Source organism: Agelaius tricolor, unplaced genomic scaffold, assembly GCF_023055355.1.
Source record: "Agelaius tricolor isolate 1412-34295 unplaced genomic scaffold, bAgeTri1.0.p SCAF_1, whole genome shotgun sequence".
NCBI classification, from domain to species: Eukaryota; Metazoa; Chordata; class Aves; order Passeriformes; family Icteridae; genus Agelaius; species Agelaius tricolor.
The window spans coordinates 35,885,585-35,906,519 of record NW_027269261.1 but is presented as its reverse complement, the minus strand read 5'-3'; the positions used below and the strand labels follow the sequence as shown (position 1 = coordinate 35,906,519).

Genomic DNA, 20,935 nt, shown 5'->3' with positions numbered 1-20,935 from the left:
TGCGTAACAAACAAAATGTAATCTGGCAAAAAGTAGTAAAGGTCCAGTATTTAAAAAAGGGGTTTGTTTGTTCTCATTTAAACATAAACCCTATGTTTTTGTGTCCATGATACTGTGATGGAATACCAGGAAATATAAAAAACCCCCCAAAAACATAGTTTTGTTTACTTTTTGTGAGGTGATGGTCTATATCCATTGTAGTTGTTGCTTTAAATGTTACTTTAATGATCTTATAGGTAGTGGGAGGAAGGGGAAGAACCTCTGCTAAGTATTTGGGATAAGTTTTTTTTTTAATTCAACCCTAATTTAGTTGTGAGTTTTGCAGTGTTTTCATCCTGAGGACATTGAATGTCAATTTGTACTGACTCAGATTTTCAATTCTGCTGATTACATATGTCAAAGCCTACATATATCTCATTTTCCACACAGCAGTTGCACATGCAGCAAACAACAAAGATATTTGCTTTTCATTACTCTTAGGCTTATCCTGGTTTTGAATAGAATCCAGACTCTACTTTTGTAAATGTGTCTGTATAGTATGCTCACTGTGACAGGGCCCTGTGCTTTTCCTTTCCCTGAGTGGAAATTGGGCAGGTGCCTTTCTTCTGCAGAACAGGGCTTTTGAATGTTTAGTGCAGTCACCAACTTGCTCTTAGGACCCTGTAATCTTCCCTCTGCCCTCTCTGGATGGCATCTTTTGCTCTAGAGATCTGTTCATGTGATTTTGTTAAACATTCTTGGCTTTTCTTTTTTCCAGATGGAAACCGAAAGATCTTATAACAGCAATTCCTCTCAAGTGCCATCTGAGTCTGACTCAGAGTAAGTTGGGTTCACTGCTAATGTGATAACAATATATTTAGTAATCTTAGAGGGTAATGTGCTCCAATTCTAAATAAAGTATATAATTTTCTTGTTTTATTGCAGTATAAAGCAATCTAATATAATTTTATTGTTTTATTGCAGTATAAAGCAATCTAATTTTAACTTCTGTTCCCTAAACTTCAGAGCAAAGTTTGTTCTACTTGTGCAGTTTTATGTGAGTCTGTATGGGATAGCTTATAATAAGTTTAGAGCTTTCTGATTTGTTCACATTTTTACATAGGTAGTTCTTTCAGAAGCATTTTTTCTGTGAGATAAATGGATTGCCCTATGTCATTCAATAGCACTATTTCATGCCATTTTAACACTCATTTTCCTATTGAGACTGTCTTGTGAACTCAGTGTAATTCAATTTCAGTACTCTCCTGTGCTCCATATTCTGCTTTCTTCTCTCTCATTTTTCTTTTCCCCCCCTTTTTTCATTCTACATGAATCTTCATTTCCACTAAAGGGAAAAATTTGCTTGGCAAAAGAAACTGAACATACATTAAGTTTGAGATGTGATTTAAAAACCAGCAGTTTACCTGTAGTGCCACTACCACTTTTACATTCTTTTATCTTCTAGATATCATAGACTCATTTTATAATAGAAATAAAGTGTTGTTATTTTAATAGTTTTCAAGCAGGACGTTTTGTAGTTTAAGTCAGTCATGATTGTTAATGCTTTTTCAGGTTTTGCTTTAAAAACTGTGATTTTTTTGGTACTTCTTTTCTTGTGATAATAATTTTATTTATTATTGTGTTATTTTCACCTAAAAATAGTCCATTATTTTTCAGTAAAAACACCATTTGCTTTGCTAACTCATCTTCAAAGTTGGTAGAAAAAATGAAAGACATGGCAATATGTGAAAAGCCTTCACCTTCTCAGGTACAGTATGAAAATGGTCTTCCTCATAATTACATTTTAGACCCTGAGTAGGGCATGCTTCTTGTCAGAGTGTAACATCAGTTTGTTCTTTTATCCACTAATCATTGGAAAATACATGCATTTTTCCTAAGAACGTTCAGTAGTGTTAACCATTAGTCATTTCCTTCTGTATTGTGGAATATAGTGTTATGTAGTGTTTAACAAATGCCAGTAGTCCCAAGAAAAGGGTCAAACTGAGCTCATTTTTTGCAATGGTAATGTTATGCATAGCTTATGTGAAAAACACTGAGCTAAGATTCATTCTTATGACATTGTTCACATAAGGTATGATCATGTTTATAGGCAATTCCTAGTTAAATTATCAGACATGTTTTAAACAGACTGCAGTGAAAATATTCAGGATACCTCAGTTAAGCTTTTTTTTCTGTTTTCCACGTAGAGAAATGCACAAAGGTCTGTCCCGGAGACCAAAAGGTATGTTTACTTCTAGATTGCTCTCTCCTCTAAATAAGATATACCTTAAATAACTTGATTTTTTTCTATCTCTAGTAAAGAAATGCTGCTATTTGGAGGTATATTTCTTTTTTCATCATGTGTTAGAAAAATGGCTCATTATAAATTTTGCTTTTATCCCTGTTAAAGAAAATTGGCAGCTAATTTTGCTAATGTAAGAAACAAGGAAGAGAAAAAAAATATGTCAGATTCCAAGGAAGGTTTGCCAGATGTGGACACAAATACTGGAAAAGAGAATGGGAGTCCGCACACTGTCAATAAAACGTAAGAAGGATTTTTTTTTTTAATTAATATTTGTAAGACAATAACTGTATGTATGACTCTAGATTTGCTTCTTTATTTGTGGTAGAAGGAGGGAAAATACTGCTGTGAAAAGAACTTTCAAAGAAAATTGATACTAGATTTTTTCCTGGAAATTTCAAATCTAGCATAGGAATTGACAAGCAATGGTATTTAAAGCTCACAACCAAATGTCATTCATGTGAAGATGTGAGGGTAGTTACCTGACCGGCCTTGAAGGGTCAGTTTCCCTTGTTGTTTTAATCCCCAAGGCTGTGATTTACACCTGTAGATTGGTCAAATGATGACCGTAGAATGATATTGCAGTAGATGTATTAAATCTGTCAAAATTATTGTTATATTCTTAACTGAGAATTAAGTATAATTAAGTGGGGTTTTCCTTTTTTTGTTTTTAAAGATTTCTCGAACAGTATGAAAAAATAATGCCTATTGGTGCAGGTGGTTTTGGGAATGTTTTCAAGGCAACATCGAAGTGTGATAAGAAAACCTATGCAATCAAACGAGTTGAATTCACAGAGTATGTACTGAATGTTTGCTTCTGTCATTTAGGACAACTTTAATCAAGACTTTAATACTTTATTTTCTCTTTTCAACAATACTAGGAGCATTTAGTTGATTTTTATAATAAATTATCTGTCCTTTCTAGTGAACTGTTTTCTTTATTTCCAAGTGAAGCTGAAAGTGGTCCTGAACCTTTGTTAATTTTTGCATGTAATGGGTTAATTTTTGCTGGAGCTGTAAAAATGTAGGTATGTTAAGTTCTCTTTTCCCCGAACACAGTAGTGCTCTGGTTGCTAATATTGCAAAATGTGTTTGAAGAAAACCTGATGATTATTAAAACATTCAAAGCAGCCCTGTTACTTTTGACAGGCTACATGGAAAATTTCCATATCAGTAATGCAAAATAACTATAATTATGGAAAATAGAAAAAAAATCCAAGTAATAAATTTTGTAGTGGGAAAATGCTTTATATCTGACCCATGTAGTCATTACTCTCGTGCTGTGTTGCTTATCTTTTATAAATCTCAACAGAGAAAGATCTTAATTTTTTTTAAAAGTAATTTTCTGTTACCTAGTGGAGTATTTTATCAGCAGTTGAAAACATTAATTTCTTTTAGGTTATCTATTGAAAAGGTTTTAAATTGTTGGAGATACTTGTCCCTTAAATTGTCTAATTGTACATTTCCTTTTGGATTCTTGTGTTGTTTGCAAATACATGTTATTTTCATTGGTATTGCTATCCTGAGAACTATACTGAGAACCTTCTACTGATTCTTCAAGTAATGACTGATACTTTGCTGGCAGGTTTGCAGCTACTTGCTTTTTCAGCTTTTTTTGAGTGGGGATTTAATTACTAATGGGGTTAAACCACTTTTTGCACTTTGAATAACTGAGCAGATGAAAGACAACCCATCAAATTTGTAACTTCAGTTTTGACCTTTGAACTAATATGAAGGAGAATAATATGCTTTGTTTCTAAATTAATATAAAACTATCTGTATCCTAGCACTTGATAGCCTATCTTTTATTTAGCTTTGTATTACATTGTAATAGGGAAATGCCTTGTTTTTAAAATTCTTTCCCCCCTCCTGATAGGAAAGTAGAGCGTGAAGCACAAGGACTGGCAAGACTTTCCCATGAGAACATAGTGCGCTATCATAGCAGCTGGAAAGGGTACGACCGTATCAAGTACCCAAACTCAAGGTAACTACAAAATAACAGTTTGCATTCACAAAGTTTTTTCACATCTGTAGTGAACTTCATCTATTCATAATTGGTTATCAATTATTTTACAAATATAAATGCTCACACATGCAATCATACTGCTAGGAAAAAAGACACAGTACTTCCAGCAGCAGGTTGTATGTCATTAAGTATATTTACATCTTCTTTTCCTTGATTAATAAGATATATTATATAATTTTATATGTCACTCCTCTCTCAATATATGGAACATAATGAATTTACAGAGGAGAGTAAGAATGCAGAACTCAGAATCTGGGGCAAGAATTAACAACAGGAAAAAATTGTCTGTCACTTGGCTACCAAATTCCTGATCAGAGTTTCCTTTTTATAAGTACTGGTCAGCCAGTAGCTACCATAGATTTAATTATTTCCCTAAGTTAGTATTTTAACCATGATGCTTGAAACCATTTTGATTGTTTAGAAAAGGAATACAAAATGAAATGCTCCTTACTTTAGAGGTAGCCTTTTTACACTGAGACTTCTGGTAAACCAGTGGTGAGAGTTGTACTAGTAAGTTAAACTAATAACTTTTCCAAGCTTTTGTGGTAAGCCTTTTTTACTAGCTGTGAAGTCATACTCTTCACATAGGCTGCCATACTTCCTTAGAGCCATAAAATATTAATGGATTCAAAATTATGGTTGGTGTGATACCTCTCCATTATTGTGCTCATTAAGTGAGCAGTAAAATGGGGGGAAAAAAGTATGTCAAAACAGAACCATTAATATGTTGGAGCCTCAATATCATGTATATATTTTACATGTATATATTTTACATTTACATTTACATTTTACATTATTGGGTCAAAAAAGTCCCCAAAGCCAAGAACCCAGACTGGAATTTGTGCCCTGACCTCAAGCCTACAGAGTCCTGAGCCATTTAATGCCTGTTCTTTCAGTGCTTCGAGCAGCTTTATCCAAGGGCACTCATCACACAGCGTACATAGGGAAAACCAGTGCATGCTTCTCTTTGTATTTTCCTTCCCCTCACCATCTCCAGCCTCAGCTTATCTTAGGGGCTTCTCTGGAATGTGTGAGGCTGCCAGATGGGTGAATATATTTCATCTAGATTTCCAGTCCTCACAAGGGTTCCTGTGACTAGCAGACCAATGTCACTGCATTACCTTCTTGACAGGACAGAGTTGGAAAGAACATGACCATTCTGGGCAGGATAGGAAGGCTGATCTCTTGAGCAGAAACATGTCAGGGTCTTCCACCAGTTCCTACAAGGCCAGATGGAGCCAAGGACAGTGGTATTTCTTCCTGGATAGGACATACTTCTAGGTATGAGGGAAATGGAACTTGGGCTTTCAGAAAACTACCAGTGTGAAACTAGAGAGCAAGAAAAACTTCAAAAATATTCCAGGAATATGTGGCGACTCAGCAGAGATTCTTTGGGTTGCAGTCCTTTTTATTTAATGCAAATTGCTGTAGGATCTTTCCTAAAATTAAGGGACTTGCAGACTTTGTTTTGGGTAACTCCAAAAAGTAATTATTAACAAAAAGGGCTTTTGAAGATGACTTGGGAGGAATTGTATCTTGTCAATTTCAATATGGTATGTAATTTTCTTTTGAAGCTGGAATTCATACCAAGAAATTCTCTGTCTTTTCATCCAAATGGAATTCTGTGAACAAGGGACATTGGAAGAGTGGATTGTAAAAACTACCAAAGACCGAAAGTATCATGAAATGGCACAAAACAAATTTTTACAAATAGTGAAAGGAGTGGAATGTATTCATTCTGAAAAGTTAATTCATCGGGACCTCAAGGTATGTAGGATAGGTAAATAAAGAAAAAAAAAATCAAAAAGAAAAAGTTAAAGGTAGTGTACTTACTGAAATTGCAGAGAATGTTAAATTGTTTATAGTCTTTGCTTACTCTGTTATGTACCCTAGTGTGCTTCTTTGGATATTGCTAGTGATTGATTCTCTTTCAGCAGCTGGCTGAACCTCATCCCAAAATCAGATGAACTTGGAAGATCTCAGAGTTCAAAGAATCAGTAGTCATCAGCTAACAGGCATTTTCAGTGTGTTACTGGGTCACAAGTCTGCCTATTGGAAAAAGAAAAGTTGAGTCTAGAAAGTGGCTCTTGCCATATTGTAAAGGAGTAGTTTATCTATCCTAATACATGCTGTGTTTGATAACAACATCCTCTAGTTACTTTTGTCTTGTGTATGCATACAAATGTTTGAATACGACAGTTTTGGACAGACTTTCAGTCTCTAGATGTGCACAGTCATAAGATGATTTTATTTCAATATAAAGATTCTAAGGGACAAAGCCTTAATGGCTTCAGGATGGAAGCTATAATGTTGCTTACAGAGTTTTAAATCACTCATTTAGTGAAAAAAATCTGGTGGCATTCCTAGGGTTAAGTTAACTTCCCTGCCTGACCACTCAGGAGCCATTCTGGCAGTCAAATTCTCACCACCATAGCTGGGACTGAAGTCCCTTCATAGCAGGCAGCTCCAGTGTACCCACAAGTGCCTCACTTGATCCCCTACACACCCCGGCCATATTTGATGCTCAACATGGGGTTCAAACCCTTGACCCTGAGATTAGGAGTCTCATTCTCTACAAGCTGAGGTAGGGATGAGGCTGTGGTCGATCAGGAGTGGTATTCTCCCATTTAATGCTCCTACTGAATCCACATGCTGCTTGCTCACTTCCCCTTCCCCTGTGGCAGGCTGGAGAGGAGAAGTGGAGGCACAAAAGGTAAAGAGCACCAGTTGAGATAAGAACAATTTACTAGAAACAGCAATGAGATAAGAAAACAAACACAGACAAAAACAGTGACAACATTAAAACTAGAAGTCTAAAAACAGAGGATGATTCACATGCAAAACTTCACTGTGGAACCCTGCCTGACCATGCCATGCTCCCATGATCCGAAAGCAAATCCTACCCCCATTCCCAGAAAATGACATGAGGTGGTATAGAATAACCTCCTTGTCCTAGCCATGTGTTCCCCACTGATTACTGTCCAAATTAGCCCTCTCCTGAACAGAACCAAGTTATGCTGCTAATTCTTCTACCTGTAATTCTTCTACCTGTACCTTTGAATTGAAGAGCTTTCCTCTCCTCTTTGATCTGCTGTCAGCCTAGGTGCTTGGCCATCTGACATCTCCATAGCCCAGAATCAAAGTTGCAGGATAGGTTCAAGCTGAGATTAAAGTAATTTGTACCTGGTAGGAACAAAGTCATTAAATAGTGTAGCTAGCTATAGGTACTATATTAAATATGGGTGGTCATGGTCAGACTTGAACAGAACAACTACACAGAGCATTCTTTACATGAAGATCTCTTCCTGTTGGCTATTAAGTATCTCCTGGCCTTATGGTCCACTGGAGCTTCTTTGAGTAAAAGACAGCATGAGGCTATTTGGTTTTGTTTTAAAAACATTCAGAAGTGTAGTTTCTTTATCTTCTTTGGGAAACTTCATTGAAGCACATATAGTTCTTTTTAGTTCTTTGACTTCATGTTCTGGTTTTGGCTAGGAGACAATTTTTTTTCAGTAGGTGGTACAGTCAGTGCTGTGTTTTGGGTTCAGTATTATGGTAATGCTGATAACACACTGATGTTTTGGTTGCTACTAGGTAGTGTTTATTTTAAGTCAAAATACTATTTTTTTACATGGAAGAGGGGCTGATCTGGGCTCAGGAAGGGGATCTGGCATCAGTCAGTGGGCGGTGAGCAATTGTACTGTGCATAACTTGTTTCTCCTTGTTTTGGTTTTTTAAAATCCTTTTATTATCATTATTATTTAACATTATTATTAAATTTTTCTTTTGCTTCAATTACTAAACTGTTTTTAACACAGCTTACAAGTTTACTTTTGGTTCTCCCTCTCATTACAATGCGTGGTGCTTAGTTGCCAACTGGCCTTAAGCCATGACACTGTCAAATTTAAAAAGGGGAAGTTTAATGTGAACATGATACTCTGAGATACCTGTAGTAAGCCTTAACTCTGCATTTAGTACATGTGATCCTTCTGTGCCTAGGAGAAACTCTGACTTGAGTGGAATTCCATGTAAGACCAAATGCTTTGCCTAAGTGTAAGTTAGTCTAGGATGTTCTGTCAAGGATGAAGTTCTGTCTAGGATGGAAGAGTGAAAAGCACTTTGGGATACAGACTGTTATATGCACAGTGTACTTGAAGAGCAGTTAAAGCATGACACAGCTATGCCTGAGCTAGTGGAAGAAAAGATGCAGTTACTGCAGAATGTACTACTTGAAATTTAGCTTGTGTTTTTAAAAATTGATTTAACTTTTTCCTCTTTCCACACCATCAGTTTCTTAATGCTACTTTCTGAACAATCATCAGATTTTATGGGAAACACTTCTGTGGCTGATTATGCTTGGTGTGGTGATAAACCTTGGTCATTTGGTGATTGTTTTTTCTTCTTTTTATTTATATATATGAAAATAGCCTCAGAATATATTCATATCACATGATCAAATAAAAATAGGTGACTTCGGTCTTGTGACTTCTGTGGCATTTGAGACTCTGACTGAGAACAGAGGAACAAGATCATATATGGCACCAGAACAGGTAATTATCCTGCTGTATTAGTGTCTCTGTAATTAGATGTGCATTATAAACTCAGCATTGGATGTTCTCAATCCTAATCTCAGTAATAAAGCAAGTTGCCTAAAGTTCCCTGGTATGACTATATGAGAGAATAACTGTACTCTGGAGAACGCTTTACCACAAGTGTGGTAAAGATTTTTGCTCTGTGTGAACATACAGTCTGACTCTGCATGCTGTAAGGAATCCTCTTGTAAAACCAGGCTGCCAGACAAATATTTAAATTTGAATTTAGGGCCCCTGTTAATTGCATCGTTTGAGCTTCTCTGTTTGTTTCATTATTTGTCACAGGGCAATATTGGCATGCTTTATCTGTGTATAGGTCTGTAGAAGCCTTAATTTCAGGGTGCTTAGTGTGACATAATAGTCACTATTTAACAGGTCTGAGGCAGAAAGGGTTAACAGCTAAGAAGGATATTGAGTCGGGCCAGTCCTGTAGCCTTGGGGTAGAAATTTCTGCTGACTTCAAATTTTGCTTTTAGGAAGTGCTGTTCTCCAGTTGGATTTAATACTTGTATTGTTCTGTTCTAATCTTTCTAGACTGGGGCCAAATATGGAAAGGAAGTAGATATTTATGCATTGGGATTAATTTGGTTTGAAATTCTTTCGGCGATCACTGCTCATGAAAAAAGTAAGGTATGTAATCTTTAAATTTAAAAACTCCTTCTGTTTTTTTGCCTTGTTTCTGGTATTACTTATTGATAGCTAGATATCACTTACTGATATCTGGTATTGATAGCTGGTATCACTTATTGATAGTTCTAGAAGGAATCTCTTAAACTTGAGTACTATCTCTATGTACATCTTTTTCCTTAATTCATTTCCATAAAGCCTGTAAGTCCTCATACCTCAGTTGAAATGTCATAACTGAGGGAAATACTACAGTTTATTCCACTTCTGTCCTACTACATATACACCAAAGCCTGAGCATACTAGAGGATAATGTCATACAAAAAGTATGTCAAGTTTCTTGGATTAGAAGCTTAAAGGGTATGTTTTTCTAATTTTAGAAAATAAAAATTATGGATGGGTGAGTTTTGTCTCTGCCATGCTCTTGTCTTCACTGCACAGTGGAGCAAGAAGAGTTTCTACCAAGTCAAAACCCTTGCAGTTTCCCAAGATGAAAACAAAAGTGATTTGGAACATGTTACTTTAAGTGAAACAGATATTATTTCAAAAAGAAAGCCCATGTTACTTAAGCTTTTTTTAAAAAGGTATCCTGTATATGTGTTGAGCTTTTAATATGCAAACCTGCATATTGGTAGGACATTGATGTAGCTGCTGGGTGTCTAAAGTAATTGTGGTTGGACTCAGATTTTGAACAGCCAGATCCTTTTGCCAGTATGAGAAGATCATACCAGTGTGTCTGTTCAACTTGGCTCTCTCCAGCCACCTTGCAGTACTTCCTCAGATCTTCTGTTCCTGCTCACAGTTGACTGCAAATGCATGCACAGTTCCATGGTGTTTACAGTTGGAGAAGCACCATTTCCTTGTGCTCTGCAGGCAGGTGGGAAAGTTATGTGCATGGAAAATCCTAGGATGGTCTTCAGCTGCTCCATTAGATCAGAAAGAGTTTCACTTAATGGAACATGATAAACTCTAGTGCTGGCAAGCCCTAAACTCTCGTGCTGTAAGAATTATTCTGTGCTGAGTAACTGATTCAGTTGTTGATCCCCAGCAGGTAGGGTCACAGGCCTGAAGCTACTGCTAAAGAGTAGGGAAAAAACTCTAAGTTCATGGGAGCTGTTGTTTTACTGGATAGCAGTTGTAAAGGGCTTGCTATGCCAGGCTCATGGGGATAGCTGATGATTCAGGATACACAGCTAAGTCCAAGAACATGACTGTCATCTTCAGGCAGACATTACACTAGTTAACAGCAAATGAATTAAGCAGACTGCCCTCTTTACCCAGAAAGCCACTTGTAGAATCACAGAATGGGTGAAATTGGAAGGGGCCACTGGAGGTCATCTAGTACAGCCTACCTCTTCAAGCAGGGTTCCCTAGAGCACATTACTTGGGCTTGTGTCCAGTGTATCTCCAGTCAGGGAGACTCCACAACTTTTCTGGACAGTCTGTTCCAGTGCTCAATAACCTGCCCAGTAAAGAAATTCTTCCTCATGTTCAGGTGGAACTTCCTGTGCATCAGTTTCTGCCCATTGCCTCCTGTCCTATTGCTTGGCACCACGGAGCAGAGCCTGGCTCCATCCCCCCGGCACCTCCCTTCAGATGCTCACAGACATTGATGAGGTCCCCTCTCAGGGCCTCTTCTCCAGGCTGAACAGGCCCAGCTCCCTCAGCCTTTCCTCATTAGAGACATGCTCCAGAGCCTCAATCATCTTTGTTACCCTGCACTGGAGCCACTCCAGGGGCTCCATGTCTCTCTTGTCCTGAGGAGCCAGGACTGGACTCAGCAGTGCAGATGTGCCTCAGCAGGGCTGGGCAGAGGGGCAGGATCAGCTCCCTTGAGCTGCTGGCACTGCCCTTCCTAATGCACCCCAGGATTCCATTGGCCTTCTTGGCCACAAGGGCTCACTGCTGGCTCATGGATGGCTTGTTGTCCACCAGGACCCCCAAGTCCTTGTCCACAGAGCTGCTTTCCAGCAGGTCAGCCACCAGCCAGGGTTACTGCCCAGGGTTATTTCTCCCCAGGTGCAAGAACCCTGCATTTCCTTTTGTGGAATATCACAAGGTTCCTCCCTGCCCATCTCTCCAGCCTGTTGAAGTCCTTCCCAAGGCCTGCACAGCCCTCTGGGGCATTGGCCACTCCTCTCAGTTTTGTGTCATCAGTGAACCTGCTGAGAAGGCATCTGCCCCTTCATCCAGGTCACTGATGAACAAGTTAAACAATACTGGGTTCAGTATTGAAGCTAGGAGGACACCACTGGTGACAGGCCTCCTACTAGACCCTGTCCTGCTGAGTGTGACCCTCTGGGACCTGCTGTTCAGCCAGTTCTGTCCACCTCACCATCCATTTGTCCAGCCTGCTCTTCCTGAGCTTGCCTATCAGGATGTTGTGAGAGACACTGTCATATAGAAAAAAAAATTGTTAACTAAAAGCCATTTCTAAAGCATGTAATGACAAATCTTTTGTTAGTTGCTTTGAAGTCCATGTAGCATTTTATGCAATGACATACCAGTGTGGTACTGGATATGATAAAAAGGAGGAAGCACACCTGCTTGGCTTGGAAACAGAAATTCAGTTGTCTTGCTTTTTTCTTTTCTTTCAATGTCATTAGACAATATAAATCCATTACTTTTAAATTAAGGAAAGAAAGATAATGGTTCTGAAATAGAGGAAGATTGAAACAAACATGTCATTGTTGTATGTGAAGCTTTTAAGCTTAGAAATGGATAATAGTTGATGAAAAGGCCATAAAACCAAACCAAAGCACAACTAAATGAAAAAAGCCCCAACTTTTTAGTTGCCTTTTGAAGCCTTACATTTCCTGTAGATTTGTGTTTTCCTAACTACTTCAGTAAACTATATGGGTTATAAGGTGGAGATACAAAACATAACAAATGAAAGCATACCAAAACTATTCTCTTTTATGCATTTCAGATATGGCCCTCTGCTAGAAAAGGTGAACTTCCAGAGTACTTCAACAACAGATTTCCAACAGAGGTATGGGATTTTAATACATTTTTGGTACTGTATAAAAAAAAACAAAACAAAAAACCCCAAAAAAGTAAAAAACAAAAAAACAAACTATTGACATTTAATTTTTTTTTCAGGCATCCATAATCAAAAAGATGCTTTCAACAGACCCTTCAGGAAGAATCACTATATCTTATTTACTTGACCTTCTTAAGTCTGCTGATAAAGAGAAGGCACTTAGAAATTATTCTTATTGAATGTCCTTTCACACTGTGTTAAATCCAGAATTTGATGAATTTATTACAATTGATGAAATGACAACAGATGTCAAAAGCAACAGCAAGACTTGGGGTGTGTCTTTTCCTTGGCCACTTCACCATTTATATCTGCCAGCTGCAACCAGGACAGGGCAAGTCTGCAAGAAAACAAGAAATCACACGCAGTTTTTACCTGGAAACATAGGTTGTGGATGAGCTGGACTGTTTTGTACAATAAGTACCTGCTCCTTTTCCCCTCCAAGATCATGTTGATGTACTAAAGTGCTAACTGGGTTGTGCCAAATCCCTGCATGTGCTGCACCCATTAGCCCTTAAGGTTATCTATTGCTTTCCATGGAAGAACTGCTGTCTGGTGGTATGTGACTCAAACCTTTCTGATTTGTTCAGTGATATTGTTAATAATTACTGGAATGCTCCATTAGTCCCGAGACTAGTTTTGGCAGAAAAGGAAATAGGTGCACATTATTCTTCACTGAATTTCAGTACTCTAAGTTTTCTTATCTCTTCACAGCTGCTGATGACCTAGCACCTTCAGTGCTCTAGAATTTAAACTTGTAAAATGAGGACTTCTTTAAATGTTAAACATTCAGCTTCTAGGAAATCTAATTTAGAACAAATCTCAATTTTGGAAAAATTTAGGTTTTTATGGTTGTATTTTTTGGAAAGGAACATTCCTATTAATATAGGAAAATTCTCCTCATTATAGGAAAATTGCCTCAGTAGTAACCATTTGAAATCTTAGGCTGAAAGAGCACTTTAAACATTCCCATGCTTCTAGGTTTTAGTCCCTTATTGTAATACTGAGGCATGCCTAATCCTGAATAACTGTACTTAGTACCTCTGGTGTGCTCACTGCCCCACAAAAGGGAACAGTAGGTTCTCTGCTACTCTTCATTTGTGAAAAGACAGGTGCTTGTCTTTGAGCTCTATCTTGTCAAACTGTTCATTGATGTGAGGTCAACGTAACTCCGTAAGGGCAAATGAGCAGAGATTTCTAAACAAAAAATAGGTAATATGTGAAATACTGTATGCTTTTTCTGATATGTTAAATGGGTTAAAAGTGGGTGACTGCTCTAAAAGAAATAGTACAGTATTTATATTCTTAGGGAAATTACTGGTGTTCTGGTGCAAGTATTTGTTGCTAAATAAGAATGTGATTGTATACTTTTTAAGGCCTTACACTGTTTTCTTTTTTTCTCTTTATCATGAATGACATATATAGAATCATAGAATGGTTTGGGTTGGAAGGGACCTTAAAGATCATCAAGTTTGAACCCCCCCTGCCCTGGGCAGGGACACTTTCCAGTAGATGACATTACTCAAGGCCTTGTTTGAACACTGCCAGCGATGGGGTATCCACAGCTTCTCTAGGAAACCTGTTCCAGTGCTTCATCATCTTCATAGTAAAGAATTTCTTCCCAATATCTTATCTCAACCTTTCACTTCGAAGCCATTCCTCCTTGTCCTGTCACTACATGCCCTTGGAAAAAGTCCCCTTCCAGCTCTTTTCAGCCCCCTTTAGGTACTGAAAGGCTGCTCTAAGGTCTCTGCAGAGCCTTCTCTTTTCCAGGCTGAACAACTCCAACTCAAGCAACTTCATTTGCCAGTTCCCTCAGGACCAGTGGATGCATGTCAGCAGGTCCCATGGACTTGTGCACCTCTAGGTTCTTCAGATTTTCTTGAATCTAATCTTCCCCTTGACATCCCTGGCCAGATTGAATTCCATCAGGGCTTTATGCTTCCTAACCTTATCCTTGACTGGAATTCATAAAGTATTTCACTATGCTAAACTAATTAGTATTTCTTTGCAGTGGTCAAGATCTGTGAGAAATTATATATCGTTACAGACAGAATACTACTATTGCTGATTTCCCTTCACTTTAATCTATTGGTTATATAAAAATAAACATATAAAATATGTTTAGTCTATATAAATAAATTTGATCTATATAAATATATATTTGTTTTATCTATATAAAGTTAACACATACTTGGATTTGATGATCTTAAAGGTCTGTTCCAACCTAAACAATTCTATAAAACTATTCATAATATGAAAATGGACAATCTCTTGGCTGCGTTTCCTTTACAGTTTTTGGACAGAGCAAAGTAGTATCATTACTTTCTTGCTGTTAAATAATACTGTACCAGTTTGTAACAGTAGTTTGCACCAGGAATTTTTGATATATTTTCCCTGCATAGTATTTGTATATTTCAGCATTAACTTTTTATAAATGGCTAGTTATAGTAGCGACTGCTGTTACCTAAAGATAAAAGATCTATTAAAATGTGTTTTATGTAAAAAAAATGAAAACCCACCATCATGATCTAATTCTATTTAATTATGGAAAATATTCATCTTTATATACAACAGAATATTGGTTCAAGTAATGTCACTGTCATGTTTCACAAGTGGTTTTTTTTTCCCCACCAAGTTTAAGATAGTAAGCAAAACCAGTCTGGTATTTAGGCATCTCTGTAAAGATGAAAAAGCCTGGTTTAACACATTATGCAATAAAGTGATTGGCCAATAATTATGCCTTTACTCATACTTGAATTTTATTACCAGCTGGGCAGCGCATAAACAAAGATGTGAGAGACTGAACCTACCTCTCAATTATGTTAGTTCAATTACAAATACCAACTTTTAATTCCTATTAAATTGTGCATCAAACAGAAAATATGAATTTAGCTTGTCAACTTAAACTCTTCTTCTGCATACTTTGGTATGAATTCTTGAGTATGGCATAGCTCCAAGCCTTTTAAAAGATACTATGAATTATACATACTTATCTAGGGCTTCTTCCTTTAGACTGGCTTTAGTCATGATCTGCAGCACTGTCTCCGGGACAGTTTGAAGATAAATCTTCAGAGTCTACAGGATAAGCAGGAAAAAAGTGAGTAATTGCAGCTCAGGGAAGGAAAAAATGGTTGCTAGAAGTATTTCTAGAATCCATGTAGAACAAATTAAATAAAATTCAAGGTTTACAAGTTAGTAACTCTCAAATTTGTTTAAAAAAAATTAAAAACAAAGATAAATTCTACTCTCTTTGGTATTGTGAAAGTGGATGGTGTTCTGATTGTTTCAGAAACACCTGCCAACTTTTGGAGCTTTTTATGGTATTGGTTTTAATATCTGAATTATGTTTTCTCAAAACTAATTAAATTTTAATATAAATTCAAATAAATTTCAGTATGGTTTGCTGTGTTTTGTTGTGTGTGGGGTTTTTTTTGTTTGCTTTTGGTTTTTCTGCATATAAACCTTAAAACTTGGCTAACAATCACAATAACAGTATGTACAAAGCTTTGTGCAAAAACCTGGAGCAGCCTGGAAGGGAAATTTGCTATGTAGAGTTGGAAGCTGCAGTAAGAGAAAAACCAAGGATATATTCTACAGCTGGAGTCTAGCTGCATAAGCAAAGTAAAGCACCTACAAAAGCTTGGTTCACTCTCACCTTCATAGGTTGTTCCACACCAAATGCAATAGAAGTGCTCCTCTCTCAAATAGGCCGTCAGGATGTGCAGCTTTTCTGATACCTAGAGATACGTACAGGTATGTGATGACCTGGGCCTCACATGACATAAACCACTGTGAGCTACTGGTTTGCTAAAACAAAGTGTTTAACCTAATGCTGTACACATTACAACACTGGAGCTCAGTAAGACATGAAGTGTCCCACATTTGTAGAAGAGTGCAGAGGAATTCATGATCTCTGGAAAGTTAATTGCTGTTGTTTGCTTATCCTTCTTTCCAGCTAAAAACCTGCACTGATGAGAGAGCTAAAAATATTACTTGGCTACCTGATTTCATGTATATGGTATCTTCTGGGGATTTTTTCACATCTAATCTCTGCCAATCAAACACATAAGGCTAACAACAGCTGTGTAACCTAGTTCTTAAAAATATGTATTTCCAATGTCCATCTTGAGATAATCTGTGAAGCATTTTCAGAAATTAGTGACTCTAAACTTCCAACCAAAATTAAAATTCAAAAGCAAATATCTGTGATCTTGTGTATCTTGGCTAAGGCAAAAAAATGTTAAAATTTAATTTCTAGGCTAATTTTTTCAAAGATCAGCCTCAAAACACATGAGCAATATATCAGTAGTTTAATATTTTATAATTTATCATGTAACTGCTATAAAAGTCAGTGCTCTGGGATTGCAAAGAGACCCTTTCCTACAGTGTGGGAAACATGTATGTATAGATACACACAGTTTCAAGGAATATTAAATTTAAGTTTGAATTGAGCAATTCAGTTGAACACCTTAAACTTACACTTAAGTCTGAGCTTGTGCATTCATCTTCCTTGTCCTCCTCATCCTTTTTGTCTTCTTCTTCAGGTTCTATCCAAAACCAAGTCTCCTTGGGAACATCAATATCCTTAAATAACAAGGGATTTAAATGGAAATTATCTGTCTTAGTAAGTTTTCTTGTAAAATGCTGGATAAAACTAATTTCTAGGAAGTGAGCTGTTAGCCTTTAAAACTTGCATGTATAGTATAACCAAGAATTACTAAAGCTGTAGGTAAAAGTACAGCAGTCCACAAGACTGTTTTAAACTTTTTAACTTTTTCACTACTTTTTTTTTTTTTAACAATGCCAATGCTACCATCTAGTTCTATTTCATCTATGTTTGGTATGTGCAAGGCTACACAGCAATCTCACACCAAGCCTGTGAGCAGATACCCTTGTTTATCAGTTGAAGATATGCCCCAAGTTATGTTATCAAGATATCACACAGTGCTTCATAATTCACCTCAGGTAAAGTTAAAGGAAGCAAAGTAAACAAAGATGATCTAAGCTTAATTTAGCTGACTTCATTTGAAGCAAACTAAGTAATATTGAATAATCTCAGCAAAACTTATGAGGTGGTATTAACCTCTACCTGGTTAACAGAGGGGGGAAAAAACCCTTTAAGTTTTCCAGTGGCAAAAATTCATAGTGGTTCACTACTATTACCCATGTTATTCCTTGCAGGTAGAAGGTATTTAGTTTTGTGCAGCTTTTTTTGTTTGCTTTTAATGCTACTTTGGTGAATTTGCTGACTCCCTCAATGTTGATCCCCAATTTTGGAGATACTAAAGATCTGCCTGGTCCGGGACAACCTGCTTTAAGTGACTCTGCTTGAGGAGAAAGGCTGAACACAATGACTTCCAAAGTCCATTCCCAATGTCAATCACTGCATGATGATGTTGCTCCCTCACCTGAAGCAAACAGCACCATTATATAGGAAGGCCTGATACTGGCTACTGGAAGATATGCAAACAGCTCAGAAGTAACCAAAAACATCCATAAGCAAAACCACAGGTCCTCATGTAAGTTACCATGAGGTTGCTGTGCACCTTCAACTGTCTTAATGGTACAGACATAGACTTTGAAATATTTTAAGAGGACTGAAGTGTTGCCAAACATCAAGACTTAAGCTAGTACCCCACAATTTTATAGAACTTCCAAGAACTGAACTACTACATTGCAGCCTGTATCTCTAATCTCTTAAGTCTTCCTTCCAACCCTCTAGAAAATCCCCCAGGTCTCACTTTTTGCATATCTAGTTGCTGGCAGGCCCTCTGGCTTTTTCTCAGGTCCCCTTCCATCTTACGTTCTTCTTGTTTGGTTTTGAATCTTATTCTGTTAAGAACAAGCAGAAGTAAATAAGCAGGCAGACACACAGTGACAGATGCATTACAAAACCCCAAAATCTAAGATTCTATTCCTACTAATTTTCTCAGACCTGAACAACATTGAATTTAAGTCATTCTGACATTATTTCTGTGGGAGCACACTTGTATTTCTTGGGAATTACCCCTTCAAGATAGCTTTTTTGACCACACTACACTGTTTCTTCATTAGGTTTTCCTAAGACATAAAAAACTGGTTCACTAAACATCTGCAAAAGATAGAGCCTTTCCTCAGCTTCTCCATATATTACAAGAAGATCAGGAGAAAACCAAAACATTACAATCTTTAAAAATGTACCCTGACTTTTAAAACCATTATACCAACAGTGCTCAGGAATATCTGTGGATTTTATATTTCAAAGTATGTTTCTCCAATTAAAAAAGCTGCATATGACTTGAGAAAAGTTAGTATCTATATTGTTTGCATTATTAACAATTACGAAACTAAAAGGTGCAGCACATGCTTTTAGCATTACAGTGTTCAGCTGCTTTTGCTTTAGAACTGAGAAACAATTACTCTGTATTGTAACTCTCACCCTTCATTCAAAACATTCAAAAATACTAGCACATTAAAAGAATAGCCAAACACCAGCAAAAGAATTGCTATTTAGACATTCCTTGGAATATCAGTTGTATGACTTTACCTGAACTGATCTGCAGCTTGTTCATTTGCTTGTTTTTTCATATGGAGTTTTTGTCTATAGTTTTCCAGTTTTTCTTCAGCTTTTCTCTTTTTTAATTCCTCATGACCAAGCCCACTTCTGCCTATGTAAGTTTAAAAGATGAATGTAAGCAGTTGAGAAGCTCTGATATGTAACTAAATAAGTCAGAAAGCACCACAAACCTGTTTTTATGTTCAGAGGAATAGGTTCAACAATGCCTTCTCCTGTGAGAGAAAATTAAAAAAGTCAATTAGAAAACCCAAGTTTTTCTCAAACAATGATTTGTGCAGTATATTCAAGTAGGCATTTGCCATTATTGTCATTTTTTTGCTTGGAAGTTGAAAACTTCCCAATCAATATACATTTAGTGCACTACAAATGACACAGCTGTAGTGGAAAGTCCCTCTCTTTTTTGGCTTGTCTGCTGGAATCCTATGTACTTTTTTGTGACAGGACCAAACTGAAAGAAAAGGCATTGACAGTAACGGTGTAAGATGCCTGTGATGAAGACTGCTTTGTTACTGCCTTCTGGGGCCTTTTCATTCTGCAGTCTCACAACAATGATGAGGAATAAAAAGAATCTGTCTGGGCCAGTTCATTGTGGTTGTCTGCCAGAGATGCTGAACTGGCACAGCAGTTATTAATTCCTTGTTTTACTGATTTTACTTCATCCATTAAGGCTTCATAAGGGTAGGCCAGTGTGCACTGTTTCTTTTTCAAAATCCCCCTATAAATTTCAAGAGGGTCTGATGTTTTTTTGAACACTATTAGCTTTGCAAAACCATCAAAACATTCTTAATGCAATTCCTGTCGGTATGAAGGTACTCAAGTGCACTTACTGAGCTGCAAGTGCTGCTCGTCCCTTGCATCCCTCAACAGTCTGTAGTATTTTTACTTCAGTTTTAGGGATTTGCTCCATATTTTGTTCTGTCACAGCACCTTCACAGTTCTGTAATGCTATGACTCTCCAAGAGGCACTTACAGACCTTACTGTCAACAAAAGAAGTGACAGCTGCAGTCTGTAAAATATTAAGGTATAACTGAATACAGACATACACTTCCAGAGAATGACAAACTTACCACTTTTGCCAAGGGCCTGGCCGCTCTTGTAGCCCATCTTCTGGAGCAGAGCAAAGCCTTTGTTCTCGTTGCCCAATGCACTTTTCAGTACCAAGTCACGTCTCTCTTTTTCTTCTTCTTTTATGCTTTTTTGTCTGTTCTTCTCATTGGCTTCTTTTTGCTTTTCTTCTTTCTGAATAGCTTCCTTCACCCGCCTCACCATGGGCAAGCCTGGCCTGACATCCTGTCTGCGGGTTAGTAATTCCAGCAAATATTAGCGTGTTTTTTGCTTTTTTAACAGGTTTAAAATCACTTAAGAGGGGTGAAAAAAAAGACCTGCCTACTTACTTAAGAAATAAATCAGACATATAGTCTTCCTCTTCATCTCCCTCCATGCTCAGCACGCCTCTATGCCGACGCCTCCCCTACGGACACCGTCAGTGCGTGTTACCGAGCATTTTATTTCTCTGTGCGTCCCCTGCGAGGTGGGGGACGGAGGGGCCGCGGGACGAAAACACCTGAACCCGCCGGGCCGGGCTGTCCCCTGCCAGCCCCGGGGCACATGCGCCCGCCCCCAAGCCTACAGCGCGTCTTCCTGGGCTCCGCTACGACCACCACGGGCGGCCGCGACGCCGCTCCACGCCCGGGAGCCCCCGCCAGCTGCAGCCAAGCGCCAGGAGCAGGGACAGCGGCGGGAACAGCCCGGGAACCGCGCACCCACCGGCCCGACCCGGCCCTGCCGCTCCGCGGCGCCTGCGCGGGGCTG

General features: G+C 37.9%; 2 protein-coding genes across 11 annotated transcripts in view; one reads left to right on the top strand and one right to left on the bottom strand.

Moving 5' to 3' along the window:
• The window catches only part of EIF2AK2 (eukaryotic translation initiation factor 2 alpha kinase 2), a 26,019-nt gene extending 10,045 nt beyond the window's left edge, over nucleotides 1-15,974 (top strand). For 7 of the 9 annotated variants that reach the window (XM_071429664.1, XM_071429725.1, XM_071429645.1 and 4 more), the window contains 11 exons: nucleotides 758-819; nucleotides 1,657-1,747; nucleotides 2,187-2,221; nucleotides 2,390-2,524; nucleotides 2,958-3,077; nucleotides 4,158-4,265; nucleotides 5,882-6,074; nucleotides 8,735-8,857; nucleotides 9,434-9,529; nucleotides 12,453-12,515; nucleotides 12,626-15,974. In XM_071429664.1, coding sequence (XP_071285765.1) covers nucleotides 758-819; nucleotides 1,657-1,747; nucleotides 2,187-2,221; nucleotides 2,390-2,524; nucleotides 2,958-3,077; nucleotides 4,158-4,265; nucleotides 5,882-6,074; nucleotides 8,735-8,857; nucleotides 9,434-9,529; nucleotides 12,453-12,515; nucleotides 12,626-12,745 — 1,146 coding nt within the window. In that variant the 3' untranslated portion in view covers nucleotides 12,746-15,974. The remainder of the gene's footprint in view (nucleotides 1-757; nucleotides 820-1,656; nucleotides 1,748-2,186; nucleotides 2,222-2,389; nucleotides 2,525-2,957; nucleotides 3,078-4,157; nucleotides 4,266-5,881; nucleotides 6,075-8,734; nucleotides 8,858-9,433; nucleotides 9,530-12,452; nucleotides 12,516-12,625) is intronic. The other 2 variants (XM_071429703.1, XM_071429694.1) reach the window with 2 other exon arrangements.
• GPATCH11 (G-patch domain containing 11) lies at nucleotides 12,593-20,935 on the bottom strand. 2 transcript variants are annotated; one of them, XM_071429752.1, is made up of 9 exons: nucleotides 20,518-20,935; nucleotides 20,191-20,417; nucleotides 19,293-19,334; nucleotides 19,093-19,213; nucleotides 18,308-18,398; nucleotides 17,046-17,150; nucleotides 16,222-16,303; nucleotides 15,556-15,641; nucleotides 12,593-12,903 (listed from the first exon to the last, which is right to left on the bottom strand). In XM_071429752.1, exons 1-8 carry the CDS (start codon nucleotides 20,562-20,564, stop codon nucleotides 15,586-15,588), a joined length of 771 nt encoding a protein of 256 aa, XP_071285853.1. In that variant the 5' UTR covers nucleotides 20,565-20,935; the 3' UTR covers nucleotides 12,593-12,903; nucleotides 15,556-15,585. The 2 variants fall into 2 exon arrangements, with proteins under 2 accessions (XP_071285853.1, XP_071285861.1); XM_071429760.1 differs by having other exon boundaries at nucleotides 12,593-12,905; nucleotides 15,562-15,641.

Excerpts from the sequence above, each read along its gene's own strand:
- GPATCH11 (XM_071429752.1), bottom strand. The coding sequence starts at position 20,564 with ATGGAGGGAGATGAAGAGGAAGACTATATGTCTGATTTATTTCTTAA. Across the intron at positions 16,304-17,045 it reads GCACAAGCTCAGACTTAAGT|GTATCAGAAAAGCTGCACAT; the intron begins GTAAGTTTAAGG and ends ACGTATCTCTAG. Across the intron at positions 15,642-16,221 it reads GTGTGGAACAACCTATGAAG|ACTCTGAAGATTTATCTTCA; the intron begins GTGAGAGTGAAC and ends CTTATCCTGTAG.